The 18,952-nt window shown below is 38.4% G+C and overlaps 1 protein-coding gene across 1 annotated transcript; it reads left to right on the forward strand.

The window, feature by feature from the left end:
* The first annotated feature begins 16,080 nt into the window (after window positions 1–16,080).
* On the forward strand, window positions 16,081–17,573 carry LOC107810025 (transcription factor PRE3-like). The gene is made up of 2 exons (XM_016634747.2): window positions 16,081–16,430; window positions 17,202–17,573. The coding sequence occupies exons 1-2, from the start codon at window positions 16,305–16,307 to the stop codon at window positions 17,349–17,351; spliced, it is 276 nt and encodes a 91-aa protein (XP_016490233.1). The 5' UTR covers window positions 16,081–16,304; the 3' UTR covers window positions 17,352–17,573.
* The last annotated feature ends 1,379 nt before the right edge of the window (window positions 17,574–18,952 follow it).

Genomic DNA, 18,952 nt, shown 5'->3' on the forward strand with positions numbered 1-18,952 from the left:
AATGGGATCGGGTTGCACGCCTGCAATGAGATATATAAAATGGGATCGGGTTGCCTGCCTGCACCGAGATATATGAAATGAGATCGGGTTGCACGCCTGCAACAAGATATATGAAATGGGAGCAGGTTGAACGCCTGTAACGAGATATGCGAATTGGGAGCGGGTTGCACGCCTGCAACGAGATATGTGAAGTAGGAGCGGGTTGCACGCCTGCAACGAGATATGTAAAATGGGAGCGGGTTGCATGCCTGCAACAGGATATGCGAAATGGGAGCGAGTTGCACGCCTGCAACGAGATATGTGAAATGGGATCAGGTTGCACGCCTGCAACGAGATATATGAAATGGGATCGGGTTGCACGCCTGCAACGAGATACATGAAATGGGATCGGGTTGCACGCCTGCAACAAGATGTGAAATGAAAGTGAACTCTGCATTTGTTTTCCCTATCCTTGTTAGTAATTGGATTTTGGTTTCTTTATATTCCTCTTGATATTCTGTTATTATCTGTTACTCCCTGTAGCATGTTTCTCTCGCCCAATTTTAATTGTGATTATTTGCTTCTATTTCCGCTGTATATGATTTAACTGCACATGTTTATTTGGTAGTCTAGTCCTAGCCTCATCACTACTTCGCCGAGGTTAGGCTAGGCACTTACCAGCACATGGGGTCGGTTGTGCTGATACTACACTTTGCACTCTTTTGTGTAGATCCCTGTGCTGTAGACTTTGGACCGCAGTAAGATTGCTGCTTCTTGTTCATCAGGCGACCCGAGGTAGTCCGCAGGCATCCACAGGCCTTGGCGTCTCCTTCTATCTATTATTCCTTTTTCTTTCATGTATTTCCAGAGACAGTGTTGAATTTAATTCGTTCAGACCTTTATTTGTAGTACTCCTAGACAATATGTGAAGCTGTGACACTAGTTCTGGGTAGTCGTTGTTCAAAAAGTTGTATTAGATGTATTTTCAGATAGTTTTATTGGTTTTCTTCCGCTTGATATGAATTCTGCTACCTACACGTTACTACTTCATAATTATTAAAATGGAAACAAGGTAAATAGTTCAGTTGGTTGGTTTGCCTAGCTATCACTAGTAGGCGCCATCACGACTCCCGAGGGCGGGAAATTCGGGTCGTGACAAGTTGGTATCAAAGTTCTAGGTTACATGGGTCTCACAATTCATAGACAAGCTTAGTAGAGTCTGAAGGATCTGTACGGAGACGTCTGTATTTATCCCAGAGGCTACAGATTTAGAAAAACTTCACATTTATTCCTTCCTGTCGTGTGGTTTGGTTTCTCAATGCTAATTGAATTTCTACTCTGTTCTTCTATAAATGGCGAGAACACACGCTTCCTTATCCACTGACTAGCAGCCCGAACCCCCAGCAGCAGCTCCCATGAGGGGCATAAGGCGAGACCGAGGTAGGGGCAGAGCTCTGCCTAGAGCAGCAGCACCAGCGACGAAGCCTCAGGTTGAATTTGATGATAAGGTTCTGGGCCCGACAGTTCCGGGGGGCCCAGCTCAAGTCCTAGAGGGGTTTATTGCTACCCTCGTACTCCAGGATGTTATGGTCCATCTAGTGGGCCTTTTGGAGAGTGTTACCCGAGCAGGCTTGCTTCCTGTAGCCCCAACCGTCTCTCAGGCTGGAGGAGGAGCTCAGACTCCTGCTACTCACACTCCGGAGCAGGTAGCTCCCCAGTTTCAGACTCTAGCAGCTCAGCCAGTTGGAGCAGTTCAGCCAGGTGTGGTAGCTCAGACCAGTGATGGAGCAGCTATGTTTGCCGACGCTTTGTGAAGATTGGATAGGTTCACCAAGCTCTTCACTACTACTTTCAACGGTGCATCTTCTGAGGATCCCCAGTATTATCTAGACAGTTGTCATGAGGTTCTCAGGAACATGGGGATAGTGGAGACCAATGAGATCGATTTTGCTACTTTTTGCTTGTCGGGATCTGCCAAAACTTGGTGGAGAGTTTATCACTTGGCTAGACCAGCCGGATCGCCATCTTTGACTTGGGAGCAGTTTACTCATCTATTTCTGGAGAAGTTTCTTCCTATCACTTAGAGAGAGGCTTATCGGAGGCAGCTTGAGCATCTCCAGTAGGGTTCTATGACCGTTACTCAGTATGAGACTAGATTCATCGACTTGGCTCATCATGCTATTATCATACTTCCCACTGAGAGAAAGAGGGTGAGGAGGTTCATTAAGGGACTTATCCAGCCTATTCGACTTCAGATGGCCAAGGAGACAAGGAGCGAGATTTCCTTTCATGAGGCGACTAATTTGGCTAAGAGAGTTGAGATGGTTCTATTGTAGGGAGGTGGTCAGGGGTCTGACAAGAGGCCTCGTCATTCAGGCCGATTCAGTGGTACCTCGTCTGGAGGTAGGGATTTATATGGTAGAGGCTATCCTCCTAGGTCTTTTCATTCAACACTTCAGGTTTCTCACGATGCTTCAGGTGACCGTGGTTCTCATATGCAGTATTCGGATCAACAGACCTATAGTGCACCACAAGCTCCTATCAGTGCACCATCGCTTCAGAGTTTCCAAGGTCGTCAGCCCCAACAACCGAGGGCTTGTTTTACTTGTGGCGACATGAGGCACATTGCTACATATTGCCCTCGAGCATCAAGCAACTCTCAGCATCAGCGTTTCCGTGCCATGGCTTAGGCACCGAGTGCTCCACAACCCGCCCATCCAGCTAGAGGTGGGGGTAGAGGTGCTAGAGGTGGAGGTAGAGGTATTAGAGGTGGAGATCAGGCCGCCAGGGGTGGAGGCCAGCTAGTAGCATGCTGTCCCAGAGATGTAGTTCAAGGTGGTGGGCCCAACCCCGATGTTATGCTCTTCTAGCCAGGCGCGAGGTTGAGGCTTCCGATGCAGTTATCACAGGTACTGTTTTGGTTTGTAGCAGAGATGCTTCAGTTTTATTTGATCCGAGATCTTCATATTCATATATGTCATCTTATTTTGCACCGTATTTGGTCATGCCTAGTGATTCTTTGAGTGATCCTATTTATGTGTCTACACCGGTGAGTGATTCTATTATGGTAGATCGAGTCCATCATTTGTGTATGGTTGTGATTGGAGGTCTTGAGACTCGTGTAGATTCTCTTCTTCTGGACATGGTTGATTTCGATGTCATATTGGGGATGGACTGGTTATCACCCTATCACGCTATCTTGGACTGTCATGCCAAGACTGTGACCTTAGCCTTGCCGGGTTTGCCTCGTTTAGAGTGGAGAGGGACTCCTAGTCACTCTACCCGTAATGTTATCTCTTATATTAAGGCTCGTTGTATGGTCGAGAAGGGTATTTGGCCTATTTGACCTATGTTCGTGATTCTAGTGCTGAGGTTTCTTCTATTGATTCTGTGCCTATTGTTCATGATTTTCCTGAGGTATTTCCTTCAGACCTGCCAGGTATGCCACCCGACAGGGATATTGACTTTTGCATTGATTTGGCTCCGGGCACTCATCCCATTTCTATCCCGCCGTATCGTATGGCCCTGCCTGAGTTGAAAGAGTTGAAGGAGTAGTTGCAAGACTTGCTTGAAAAAGGTTTCATTAGACCTAGTATTTCTCCTTGGGGTGTGCCGGTGTTGTTTGTTAAGAAGAAGGACGGATCGATGAGAATATGTATTGATTACCGGCAGTTGAACAAGGTTACAATCAAGAATAAGTATCCATTACCGAGGATTAATGATTTGTTTAATCAGCTTCAGGGTGCCAAGGTATTTTCAAAGATTAACTTGAGATCTGGCTATTATCAATTGAGGATTAGGGCATCCGATGTCCCTAAGATAGCTTTCCGCACTCAGTATGGGCATTATGAGTTCTTGGTGATGTCATTCGGGTTGACAAATGCCCCAGCAGCTTTTATAGATTTGATGAACTGAGTGTTCAGGACTTACTTGGATTCGTTTGTGATAGTCTTCATTGATGATATTTTGATCTATTCCCGTAGCCGGGAGGAGCACGAGCAGCATCTTAGAGTGGTTCTTCAGACTTTGAGGGATAGTCACTTGTATGCCATGTTTTCGAAGTGCGAGTTCTAGCTGAGTTCAACTACATTCCTGGGTTATGTTGTATCAATAGAAGGTATTCAGGTTGATCCGAAGAAGATTGAGGCAGTCAAGAACTGGCCCAGACCAGTATCAGCTATAGAGATCCAAAGTTTCTTGGGATTGGCAGGTTACTATCGTCGGTTTGTGGAGGGTTTTTCATCTATCGCAGCCCCGATGACCAGGTTGACCCAGAAGGGTGTCCAGTTCGGATGGTCGGACAAGTGTGAGGCGAGCTTTCAGAAGCTCAAGACAGCTCTGACTATGGCACCGGTGTTGGTTTTGCCCATAGGTTCAGGGCCTTATACAGTTTATTGTGATGCATCTCATATTGGACTTGGTGCGGTGTTGATGCAGGATGGAAAGGTCATTGCCTATGCTTCACGACAGTTAAAGATTCATGAGAAGAACTATCTGGTTCATGATTTGAAGTTAGCAGCCATCGTTCACTCGTTGAAGATTTGGAGGCATTATCTGTATGGTGTGGCATGTGAGGTGTTCACGGATTACAAGAGTCTACAGTATTTGTTCAAGCAGAAGGAGCTAAATTTGAGGCAGAAAATGTGGTTGGAGCTATTAAAGGACTATGATATCACCATCTTATATCATCCGGTAAAGGCCAATGTGGTGGCCGATGCTTTGAGTAGGAAGTCAGCTAGTATGGGTAGTCTTGCTTATATTCCGGCCGGTGAGAGACTGCTTGCTTTGGATGTTCAGGCTTTGGCCAATCAGTTCGTGAGGTTGGATGTTTTTGAGTCCAGTCTTGTGTTAGCTTGCATAATCGCTCGTTCTTCTCTATTGGAGTGTATCTGAGATCGGCAATATGATGATCCTCATTTGTGCGTCCTTAGAGACACGGTGCAGCACAGAGGTGCCAAGCAGGTTACCTTAGGAAATGATGGAGTTTTGAGATTGCAGGATCGGGTTTGTGTGCCTAATGTGGATGGGCTTCGAGAGTTGATTTTAGAGGAGGCCCATAGTTCCCGGTACTCTATTCATCCGGGCACCGCGAAGATGTATCAGGATTTGCGACAGCATTATTGGTGGAGAAGAATGAAGAAGGATATCGTTGCGTCAGTGGCTCGGTGTTTGAACTGCCAGTAGGTTAAGTATGAGCATCAGAGGCCTGGTGGTTTGTTTCAGAGGATTGAGCTTCCCGAGTGGAAGTGGGAGCGGATCACTATGGACTTTGTCGTTGGACTCCCGCAGACTCGGAAGGAAGTTCGACGCAATGTGGGTTATTGTTGATAGGCTGACCAAGTCAGCACATTTCATTCCTGTGGCAGTCTCCTATTCTTTTGAGAGGTTAGCTGAGATCTATATCTAGGAGATAGTTCGTCTTCATGGTGTGCCCGAGTCTATCATTTCGGATCGAGGTATGCAGTTTACCTTACATTTTTGGAGATCGGTTTAGCGAGAGTTGGGCACACGGGTTGAGTTGAGCACAGTATTTCATCCTCAGACGGACGGGCAGTCCGAGCGGACTATTCAAATTTTGGAGGATATGCTCCGAGCTTGTGTCATTGACTTTGGAGGCTCTTGGGATTAGTTTTTTCCTTTAGCAGAGTTTGCCTATAACAACAGCTACCGGTCGAGTATCCAGATGGCTCCTTATGAGGCTTTGTATGGTAGGCGGTGTCGGTCACCGGTTGGAAGGTTTGAGCCGGGGGAGGCTCGGTTGTTGGGTACGGATCTGGTTCGGGATTCCTTGGACAAAGTGAGGATTATTCAGGATAGGCTTCGTACAGCTCAGTCCAAACAAAAGAGTTATGTCGATCGTAAGGTTCGTGATTTGGCATTCATGGTCGATGAGTGGGTATTGCTTCGAGTGTCGCCAATGAAGGGCGTGATGAGATTTGGGAAGAAGGGAAAGCTTAGCCCTAGGTTTATTGGCCCATTTAAGATTCTTGATCGAGTGGGAGAGGTGGCTTACAGACTTGCGTTGCCGCCGAGCTTATCAGCCGTGCATCCATTGTTTCATGTGTCCATGCTTCGGAAATATCATGGCGATCCATCCCACGTGTTAGATTCAGCACTATCTAGTTGGACAAGGACTTGTCTTATGAGGAGGAGCCGGCAGCTATTCTAGACCGGCAGATTCGTCAGTTGAGATCGAAGAGTTTTCCTTTTGTTCATGTTCAGTGGAGAGGTCAGCTTGCTGAGGCATCGACCTAAGAGTCCGAGTCCGATATGCGGAGCCGTTATCCCCATCTTTTTCCCGACTCAGGTACTTCCTTCTTCTGTCTGTTCGAGGACAAATGGTTGTTTTAGAGGTGGACTTGTTTTAAAATTAAATTCTGCGTTCTGAGACCTCAAAAATGTCTTTTAGTATCACCTCAATTTGCGTGCATAGTCCAGGCGAGTAGCCGAAAAGCCATTATGTGAAAATCTGTGAAAAATGATGAATTTTGACTTTAAAATAGATTTAAGTTGACTTCGGTCAACATTTTGGGTAAACGGACCCGGACCATGACTTGACGGTCCCGGAGCATCCGTAGGAAAATATGGGACTTGCGCGTATGCCCGGAATCGAATTCCGAGGTCCCAAGCCCGAGAAATGAATTTTTAAAGAAAATTATTTTCTGGAATTATTTATGAGTTTTGGAAATAAAATGTGTCTAAAACTTGATGGTATCGACCCGTATTTTGGTTTTGGCACGCGGTACAGGTCTTATATGTGATTTAAGATAAGTCTGTCAAATTTGGTAAGAAACAGACTTGAAATGACGTGAATCGGATCGTTTTTGAGAAAATAGAAAAATTTGAAGTTCTTAAGAAATTTCATGATTTTAATACTAAATTCATAGTTGTTGATGTTATTTTAGTGATTTGAATGCGCGAGAGAGTTCGCATGATATTTTAGGTTGGTGTGCATATTTGGTTTGGAGCCCCGAGTGCTCGGATGAGTTTTGGATAGGCCACAGGGTGGATTTTGGACTTGGAAAATTGCAAGTTTTCAGCTGGTATGATCAGGTTTGCAAGCTTCGCAAATGCGAGAATTTCCATCGCAAATGCGAACAAAGTCCTGGGCAGGTCTAATCACAAATACGACCATTTGGCTCGCAAATGCGAAAGGCCTCAGTCGCAAATGCATCGCCTGCTTCGCAAATGCGAACCCCTCAGAAATAAGGGGTGGTCGCAAATGCGATAAATTTCATAGCAAATGCGAAGGCCTCATAATTTTGAAGGGTTCGCAATTGCAAACCCTGGTCGTAATTGCGACATCAGAGACCTGTAAATTCATAACTTAGACGCATTTCAACCATTTTTCACACTCTTTCAAAACCAAAACACTCTAGGGCGATTTTTCAAAGGTAATTTCTTCTCCAAATTAATTGTAAGTGATTTCTAACTAGTTTTCCTCAATCTTTAACATCTTTTAACATGATTTCAACTCAAAATCAATGATTTTCATGGGGGGAAATTGGGTGTTTTGGGTAGAACCTATGTTTTTCAAAAATTGGGGATTTGGACCTCGATTTGAAGTCCGACTTCAAAACAAATTATATATTTGGGTTCATGGGGGAATGGGTAATCGGGTTTTGGTTCGAATCTCGGGTTTTGACCATGTAGGCCCGGGGGTGATTTTTGACTTTTTGGGTAAAACTTTGGAAAACTTATTTTCATGCATTGACATTGATTCATTTAGCATTTATTGATGTAATTAAGTAACTTGTGGCTAGATACGAGCGAATTGGTGGTGGAATTGATAGGTAAAGCGATAGTGGAGGCTTGAATTGTGTTCGTCGCATCGAGGTAAGTACAACGTATAGGCATGGTGACGAGTATCTATACGTCGGTGTCAAGCATGCCCGTGAGTCTTGTATTGTAATTGTTATGACTCCGTTGTGGTTTATTCCGCTTCACATGTTATTATCATTATTGTTCCCTTGCCGGGATGTTATTATCATTATTGTTCCTTTGTCGGGATGTTATTATCATTATTGTTCCCTTGACGAGATGATTGTCTTGATATTATTGTTCCCTTGCCGGGATGTTGTTAAAATATAATTGTTCCCTTGCCAGAATTCTTTTGTGATTGTTGTTGATATGTGAAATGGGATCAGGTTGCACGCCTGTAACGAGATATATAAAATGGGATCGAGTTGCACGCCTGCAATGAGATATATAAAATGGGATCAGGTTGCGCGCCTGCAACGAGATATATGAAATGAGAGCGGGTTGGATGCCTGCAGCGAGATATGTGAAATGGGAGCGGGTTGCAGGCCTGCAGCGAGATATGTGAAATGGGAGCGGGTTGCATGCCTGCAACGAGATATGTGAAATGGGAGCGGGTTGTACGCCTGCAATGAGATATGTGAAATGGGATCGGGTTGCACGCCAGCAACGAGATACATGAAATGGGATCGGGTTGCACGCCTGCAAAAAGATGTGAAATGAAAGTGAACTCCGCATTTGTTTTCCCTATCCTTGTTAGTAATTGGATTTTAGTTTCTTTATATTCCTCTTGATATTCTGTTGTTATCTATTACTCCCCGCAGCATGTTTCCTCCGCCCAATTTTAATTGTGATTATCTGCTTCTATTTCTGCTGTATATGATTTAACTGCACAGGTTTATTTGGTAGTCTGGTCCTAGCCTCGTCACTACTTCGCCGAGGTTAGGCTAGGCACTTACTAGCACATGGGGTCGGTTGTGCTGATACTACATTCTGCACTCTTTTGTGTAGATCCCTGTGCAGTAGACTTCAGACCGCAGTGAGATTGCTGATTCCTTGTTCACCAGGCGACCCAAGATAATCCTGCAGGCGTCCGCAGGCCTTGGCGTCACCTTCTATATACTATTCCTGTTTCTTTCATGTATTTCCAGAGACAGTGTTGTATTTAATTCATTCAAACCTTATTTATAGTACTCCTAGACAGTCTGTGAAGTTGTGACACCAGTTCTGGGTAGTTGTTGTTCAAACAGTTGTATTAGATTTATATTCAGATAGTTTTATTGCTTTTCTTCTGCTTGTTATAAATTTCGCTACCTAGATGTTACTGCTTCATAATTGTTAAAGGACTAAAAATGGAAATAAGGTAAATAGTTCAGTTGGTTGGCTTGCCTAGCTTTCACTAGTAGGCGCCATCACGACTCCCGATGGTGGGAAATCCGGGTCATGACAACAATCAAAGATATTATTGGACAAAATATCTTGATGATTGTAGCACAAGATTACCATATAATTTGTCTTGATTATGGGAGTAGTTTTACTCCAACTTCTTGTGCTAGTATACTCAGTGTATGTTGAACAAACCAAGTAGAGAAAAGATGTTTTTGTACTAAATATATAAAACATTTTCTCTAATTCATTAAATGAGCTTATACTCCTAATCTTGATATAATTATTATGATCAATGTAATTTGTTTATTGTTTTGATTTATCAAAAGGTACGAATCTATTTAGAGTTAGTGTATGCATAATAGATTGGATAATAACGAATAACATTTGTGAATAATAATTAGTTGATAGAATCCATGACTCGGTTTTGAGTTTGATGATACCCCTTTATGTAACCTTATAAGTTTTTATGTGAAAACCCGATCGATGGATTTTGTATCGATCACATGAAATAGTTTAAGCGGAATTGTAAAGGATTTAATTAGTTGATTAAATTAAATTTTAAGTTATTTAATTTAATTAACTGATATTTGAGATCTTAATATGGGGAGTTAAAATAAGTGTTATTGAATTTTCGGAATTCATATTAAGAAGTTCAATTGCAGTTTTTTAATGAAATAAATTGCAATTAATTATAGTAAGAATTAATTCATGTTTCGAATTAATGCTATAATTGGTAGCCTCTTATTATTTCTGTGGTCCCTGTTATACATAGTAAAAACCTGGACAAGACTTGGGTAAAAAGTGACTTGGGAGAAAAATCATCTAATAGAGTTGGAGTAGGATTCTACTTGTAGAAGGAGAATCCTACACGTTTTTGGAGCACAATTTCGACTAAAAATAACTCTATTAAAGCAAGACTAATTTCACCCAATAACTCACCTTTTAGAGTTGTATTGCCTTGCCAACCCAAAAGCAAAATCGTCCAAAGTTTTACTAGGCAAATAGCAGAAGCCCTAGATTCTTGTTGTTTGGAAGATTTGTGAAACTATTTCAAGAGGTTAGTGTTTCTAATCTTGTTATTATTGTGTTGTCTATTTTACATGTATTTAATGCCTGATTTGTATGCTTGCTTCTGCTGCGCATGTTCTAACAACATTATCAACTATCATTTCTGTCCAGTAAAGAAAATTTTAAAATAAGTAAACTTTAATAATTGCATTAGTATAACAATTTAATATAAAAAAAATACATAAAAAATTAATATAGCAACAATTCTATCATCTAATATATATGTTAGAGAATTAACTATTTCAGTGTATTTTTCCCCTTCAAGTTGAAACGAAGCATCCATGGTGAATGCGCATTCATCAGATTTCTTAAATTTTGTATGCAAGATTTTTTTTTTATTGCAAAATTTTTAACAATCACCTCAATATAATAGAAAAGTATCTTAAATTTTACAAGTAAGAAAGATGAAATTCAAGTAGTTTGGATGAAAAATATTATACTTCATCTTTGAAAGGATAGAGAGAAAAAAAATCTTTATTTTAAAAAAGAAATTCTCATCAAAAAAATATCGCATAAGGGGGTTTCTTTTCCCATTCAAAATGTGAAGGGATATTGTTTCTCAACCCTTAAAGATTAAGAGGGTAAAGTGAATTTTATTCTTTACGTTATTAAGAATTTACTAAGAACCAATTGATTACAAGCTACTTTTTGTAGCAAACATGGATTCGTAATTTGTAACAAATGTTAAATAACCTATTACCGGGAAATAACGAATATTAGCAGTGTGCATTTTTGTTACATTATTCCTGAATAAAAATAAAAGGCGAAATACATAAACGATCCATTTAAATTGTCTTTACCGATCAGACAAACACCCCAATTAAGGCCATTTTCAGTTGGAGACTTCAAGCCTACGATAAAGTAAATCAACTAAATACCCGACCTTGTCAGCTCACCTCGCGTGAAATACACTTTCGGATTCATATCAAATGAACAAATAAGAAAATGCCACATGTAATTTTAATTAAAAAAATTGCCACCTAATATTTAACCAAAAAAAAAAAACAATGATATAACTAAAAAAAGAATGAAAACAATAATTTTGAACAATATATTATATTGGAGTTCTTGTATACTTTGCTGGAACTCCGGTATATTATACTGGAGTTCCAGCAAAGTATACTTGAACTCCAAATTCCAGTATAATATACTGGAACTCCAGTATATTATACTGGAGTTCTAGCAAAGTATACTGGAGTTCCAGCAAAGTATACTGGAGTTCCAGTATATTATATTGGAATTTCAGTATACTATGCTGGAGTATTTTCCGAATTTTGAACAGTGTTTTCATTTAGATTTATCTTTATATGAAAAGTAGATAAATTTCGATAACGTTTGAAACTATGATTATTTTTGAATGACCACTTATAAATCTGGCTATTTTTGAATTTTCCCCAAATTAATTGACCCATAAAAGCAGTCGTTTACTTTTTAGCCCCCTTTATTTTTTCTCACACATCTTATTTCCTTTTAATCATATCAGCCAAATAAGAAATATGACAAGCACAAAAAGAATATCTGTTAACATTAGTTTTTACAAGGAAAAGGGTCAAGATATATATATATATATAGTCTGGTATTTTGTTCATGAACAAAAGCTAAGTAGTATTTTTTTTTTAAACTTGAGAGCTAAGTAGTATAAGTTATAGAATAGATCGATGTTTGTGCACATATTAAAATTTTAAAGTAATGTTCCCAGCTGATCAAGAAAGCATAAAATAATATGTACCAATGGTAATATCGACTAGTACGCCTGTAGATAGATTAATTAAAAGAGTATATTTGTCGGTATCACAGTTTACTATACGTCGGTTAATATGAAGATCTTACTATTCACCGACTAAAAGTGTTTATATTAATGGTTATAGCCTCATCATAGGCTCAGATATCAATATCTGCGGCCTTGAATATTTAGACAAATCATGGTTGTACTATAAAATAAACAAGCTAAGCAGGCATAACAAAGCATATGCTGAGAAGATCACGTTATATCTTTCTTGGAGTGTCAAAGATTTCTATAAAACTAATCGATCTCTTTTTAGACGACTAAGTTCTTGATTAATATTTGGAAATGGAAGACTTCAGCCCACTGGATTGGAAACAAAATAAAGAAGAGTTTAACTCTTGTAAACTAATAGTGAACAAGTTTTTTATACCATTTTTTTAAATTTTCAAGTTGATACTGGGCGTGTTGTATTATCTTTAGAAAGGAGGGGGAGATTGCTTTACCTCCAAGATTACAACACTAGGGAGTCCACCCTAACCAAAAAAATCACAGAGATGTGTAAAACATCCATCTGTGTCCAAATATTACAAGACGGGAGACTTAACCCACAGAGAAATTTGCCTTGTCATATTTTGTCCTAATATTAGGTACTTGAAATTTTTCTAAAATGAAAGTTCCCTTGATTATTTCCCTGGGCAAAAGATAGAAAGACATGTACATCTTACTCTACGATGTGTTTGAAGCCATTTTTGCCGAGTAATCCGCTACTTGGTTAGCTTCCCTATAGCAATGCATAGGAGTGATATTGGCTTGGTTCATATATATTATTTGTGCTTGAATTATTTCCTTGTATTTTTAAGAAATTCATAGTTCCTATAGGTTTAGGAAAACTCATTGTCCTAATAGATTTGAGAAAGGAAAAACTATTGTCCTTGTCGAATTGGAAAACCTTTCTCATATGTGTTTGGGACCTTTTGGGATCTATATATAGGGGTTGTAGTTGGGGATTCTATAGATTATATTGTGCTTTTCTTCTCATTTATAGTGGAAAACTCTCTCTGCTTTTGCCTCGAGAATTAGGCTTAGCCGAACCTCGTTAAATCCTTGTGTTGATTTTTCTTCTTTATTTGCTTTGTGTATGTTTGTGTGCTAGTTAACTCATGATATTCCGCAACAATACACTGTGAGATATCATCGATCGTGTTCTTCATTTTGTAATTGTCAGTATGTCTTTCTTTGATCATGTTGACTATGAGCAAAGAGTCCATTTCAAGTATGAAGTCTGAGAACCCATTCTGTATACACCATTTAATACCAGCCAAAGCCGCAAAAAGTTTTTTATACCATTAAATTAAGATTACTTATATATAACAATATTAACATAGAATTTTAATTTTTAACATAAAATTACAGGAAATAACTTTTTACAATTGATAAAATTACGCTTATAAGTAAAATACGCTGATTAGTTTATGTAAACTAAATCGAATAAAAAATAGAGCCCCTCGTGACTTCAACCTCAGTCCTTGCTGTCTATTGGATCAACATCATGTGCTACGAAAAGCTCGCTGAGCCTTTCTATTACGCGCTTAAATTATCCCAGCATAGGTTTCTTTGTTAACAGACTTAATTGTTCTTTTTGTCCGTCTCTTTTGCTTTTTGGAGTTTATTGATTTTTATTCTTTAAAATCATCCTCCAATACACGAACCTCGTAAAGGTTACAATAGTTATTTTTTTGGTTTACGAGATTGTTTTTTAGTGCCAATAACAAGAATTTTATATTTGCATCGCAGAGAAAAAGAAAAACAAACATGCTTTTTCCTTTAATAGTGGCTCAGGGAGCATAAATATAAGCTATATATATGTTTGCTATATACTACTCGTAGTATGATCTAGTTTATTCATGAAAGTTCATCCCCACGTTTATTGAATAATTTCAAGTAGAAATTAAATTGCAAAAAATGATGTTTACTTGAAGCTCTATAAAGAATCATAGAGATGCCGCTTGATCCATGCAAATTATTTTTTTGGCACAAAAGAAGATGTTAAGCGTCTAGCAGTATTAACAAATCTTGCTTGAAATACCTGAATATTATGTTGTATGAAAAGACAAAGACATTATTTTCATGGTCCATGGAATCTCAATTCCCTCCAACCATTGGATGCTCTGTGCAAGCATGTGTTCATGGAAAATCATCAATTGCTTTTCTTAAAATTTTTATTGTAAAATCTTAGCTAAGAAAATAATACTCAAAGTATAATTTTTTTTTTAACTGTACAGTATTATTTAACTTTTTATACTAAGTTGGTTGCTTTAATTTATATTTTTCATATTCCATTCATAGACAATTACATGTAATTTACCTCTTGGATATTTTTCTTTCTCATTTCGAGGAAAAGGTGCAGAAGGAAAAGGAAACAACGGAAGGATCCTAATCGGACCTAAATGGAAATGACATGAAAAATCCTTTTCAAAACCTAGCATTACGGAACGATATACTAGAAGAATAGAGTAGCAAAAAGAGTCAAGCCTACGAAGATTGTAATTAATTACCAAGTATGCATACCATGTTAATATGCCGAAGTTGCCAACTTAGACTTCATCATGTATCTGTACTACTAAATCAAAAGAGATTCCAGGTAGGCTACGAATGAAGACAATAAAATTACGTCTATATTTTAAGATATAAAAACCTCATTTGACAAGATTCCTTTTAGTCTTCCCCTTCTAATCAGCTAAACCAAAACAAAGTATTCAATGATTAGAAGCAAGGGCTTCATCGCTTTTCCACCAATGAGACTTTCTTAGGTCTCTTTATAAGAACGTGACACCATAGAAATATTACATTACTTAGCTCCTTCTAACTGTGGTATGTACAGTACTATAGCATGAGAAAGAGTTTCACTGAACTAGTAGTCTCTCAAGAAAAAAATCGGTATCACCATTCATTGTTCAGAACGTACACACTGATTAAATTTATTCAGGTTCCCGTTGTGTTGACCAACTAAAACTTTTAAGTAACAATATAGCCTAGAAACTAGAAGAAATTAACATGTTGAATTAAGTTGATGTGACTTATCACTTGAATGAACGTATACAATTAGACAATATAATCAATGTCAAGCAACATGATTATTCTAATAACGTTGATGTATATAATATAGTTCGAATTAACGTGAACAGTACATAAGATAGATGATAGATCAGCTATATGTAAAGAAAATGACTCATACTACAGTTGCCAAGTCAAGGGAAGAAGGCCGAAATTCAACGTAGAAATGGCAATATCAGAATGTGGAAATTGCATTTGGTCAGTTTATAGAGCAAAAGAGAGCTCTTGAACTAATAGTAGTAAACTACTTGATCTGTCAAGTAGATACTGAAGATCAGATATGCATGGATTCATCTCATCATGAGTGACCTCACAACGCCAATATAAAAAACATGTAAAAACAACGATATATAGATAAACAAAAAGCCCAGTTAAGAGGGTCGGTGATGAGTAACGCTTATTTTTGGCTTCTGGGGTTTCTACGTGTCGCCTGTTGTATTTCCCATTTGAGGAAAGAACATGTTTGCATGAAATATGAATCTTGACCAGTCCATCCCCCCTCCTCTCTCCTTTCCTTCTGAGCTCAGAGAACGGGAAAAACATTTTTGCTTCTGGTGTTTATAGCAATGATTAAATAAGTAAGCTTCTGGAAAAACATATTTATGTAAATATCAAGGTAATAGTAAGTTTTTTCTTGAGAAAACTGCTAGCTCCTTATGTCATGAAAATTACTATTTCCTTAATTACTCATAGAGGAGATCGAGCTAGTGAGTTTCTTTGCTGATATCATGAATTAGTTTCATATTTCTAAAAATTACTCAAGAGTAGTACGTAGATGTAATAAAATAACATGGTATTACGTGTATTTTCTGACACATTCACGTACACTTACACACATTAAGAGAGAGCAATAGAACGCCGCAACCACGCCAACCCCTCGGAGTCGGGATGGATGCATAGAAATTGCTAGCTTAGCTAATTGTTCATAAAATCCAACTTTAGCTCAACCACAGAAAAAAAAGGAAAAAGAAAAAGAAATTAACAGTAAGAAGAAAAATAGCTAGCTATATAGAAGGGCAGATCTCTAGAAAATTGATTCTTCTCTCTCTCTCCCAAAACCCTATTTAAAGACAAGCTAAGCGCACTCATTTCTTCAGTGCACTTGTCTACTCTTTTTATGCACCATTTTGACACTCTCCATAACTTCTTCTCTGATTTTATTCCACATTGCACACACTTTATCAATCACCTCTGATTTGTTCATACAGATTTTAACTGCTTCTTGTTTCTTATTTCGAGACATATATTGAACAAGCTAAGTATTTGAAATATGTCTAGCAGAAGGTCAAGATCAAGACATTCAGGAGGTTCAAGAATAAGTGAGGACCAAATCAATGATCTTGTTTCAAAGTTGCAACAGGTTCTTCCTGAGCTCCAGAATAGGTCCTCTGACAAGGTAATTTAATTTAAGTTATTGTAGGTCTAATTTCGTATGTACTCAAATAATTAATCCACAAATGCTCACCTCCACCGCCATCTAAAACCCTTGCGGCTGCTTGCCCTTAGAAGGTGACTCAGGGTTTTCACCAGGAGGATTCAAGAAACTTATAACAAAGTGATGGTTCTAATGGAACTTGCACATAAGACCTTGCACAAATTTTCATCAATTTCTTAAGCATTTGCTCTTGAAACATTCTTGCGTCAATAAAATTCAATAAGTAATAGTACTAATTTAAGATGTAATTTACCTATCTAAACAATAAAATTTTAGGATATGTTCAGGGGATACTGTATACTGAACTCCTTGTAACAATGTAGGTCCACCCCACCCACCCTCCTTCTAACCTTTTTTTTGGCACAATATAATGAGGGAACAAACTCTAAAATAAGCGGAGGCATCTGTTATTTGTGATTGAAAAAAAATGAAAGTAATCATTGAAAAGATATGTGTAAGAAGTAATCTTTATTTCTTGTGATTTCCTCTTGAAATTAGTAAAATTCATTAATGTGTAGTGGTTCGTGAGATTTTATTGGTTTTATAATAATCTTGGGTTTGGAACATTGGATCCCAAATACAAATAAGATCTTATAGGAAATTCCTACATATCATTTTTTTTGTTACTTGATTTGTTGAACTTACTAAACTTAATTTTCTGATCTGAGTAATATATTTATTTGTTTAAAACATAGAGTTATAATATACTTATTTTGGCTTAATTTGGTGCAGGTTTCAGCAGCTAGAGTCTTGCAAGAGACATGCAACTACATAAGAAGCCTACACAGAGAAGTTGATGATCTGAGTGACAGATTATCTGAACTCTTGGAAACTTCAGACACTACCCAAGCAGCTCTAATTAGAAGCCTACTTATGCAATAGTCTCCTGTTGCTATTTTATTTTTATTTATGCAGTTACCATTTTGTTTTGGGGGTTCTCCTCAGACTTTCTCTTTAACTGTTGACTGCTAGAAAATGAGAATCCCGTTATGTTTCTGACTTGAACTTCTCAGAGTTTTTGACTTTGTAAAGTTCACTCTTATATTATATTTTGAACATCTTTAGTAGCATTCACATGTGTGACTATTGGAATAATAACGAGAAAAGCACCCTACTTATGATAAAGTACCAGAAGTCCGTCTGTAGTTTTTTATTTTATTTTATTTTTAACTTTTTTTTGGTCAAAAACAAAACTTGTTTCAACCAAATGTATCATTATATACAAATTAACTCTAAAAAGTAACCTCTTAACGACAATTGAAGATAACACAATTGAAGAGGTTCAACACATCACCTTTTAGGAAGGGTACCTTTTAACTCTCATCATTTAGCCCTTTGTCTGAAGTTAAATCGGGGGTAAATTTGACAAATAGTCATATAATTCAAATTTTTTATCACCTAAATCATATAACTACATTTTCTAACTTAAAAATCACGAGACTATTGCCTACTCACACAAAAATCACAATTGCCGAAAAGTACAAATAATCTTTTACTCCATATTTATTATTTATTATCTAATAAATATTGACGCAATTAAAAAAGGACTGACCTAATCCGACCCGACCTAATTAAAAGAGGATTGACCCAACCCAATTTAAAAGAGGGTTCAATATTTGTCACTTTAAAACGGACCCGGTCATGATGGCGCCTATCATAAAACTAGGCCAACCGACACAAACCCCAAATCCAACCAAACCATTATAATAAGTCATTTAAATACATTAATAAGCTAAAATCCCATAGTATAAGGTAGGATAAAACAGTGTGGAAACAAAATACAGCCCGACATCGGGGTGTCACTATTCATGAGCAACTACAACTCGTCTAGAAATATGAAAAAGACAACATAGTCTGAACCAAAACTAATACAAAACGGAATAAAGATAGGAAGACGCACGGGGCTGTGAATGCCAAGCAGCTACCTAGTCAACTCTAAAAGCCTGTTGGAAGACAAATCAGCACTCGCTAGCGTGACCTGAGACTCCTAGATCTGCACACAGGGTGCAAGGAGTAATGTGAGTACGCCAACTCAGTAAGTAATAAAAATAAAGGCAGTTGAGTAGTAAGAAAACACATAAAACATAGCATAATGCTACAACAAAACAGTATAAATCCAGAACAATGTAGTAAAAATAGTAAAACTCGTAAAAACATCTCAGTTTAGTAAAAACCTTTTAAAACATCTATCAACAGTTCAAACGAGTGATAAAAACAGTGAGAAAAAGGATAGAAACGTAGACAGCCCCTCGGGCAAAACATATACCACAACCGCCCTTCGGGAACAATATCAGTAGAACCAGCCCCTCGGGCTACCTCACAATCACTCGTATCTGCCCCTCGAGCAATAACATGAAGCAACAACGATTCCTCGGGCAATATCACATCTCACACGGGGTACCCGTGCTCACTAGGGGTGTGCAAACTCCGGAGGGACTCCTACAACCCAAGTGCTATAACAAGCCATCTCGTGGCATAATCAA

This window comes from Nicotiana tabacum, chromosome 8, assembly GCF_000715075.1.
Source record: "Nicotiana tabacum cultivar K326 chromosome 8, ASM71507v2, whole genome shotgun sequence".
Taxonomy (NCBI): Eukaryota; Viridiplantae; Streptophyta; class Magnoliopsida; order Solanales; family Solanaceae; genus Nicotiana; species Nicotiana tabacum.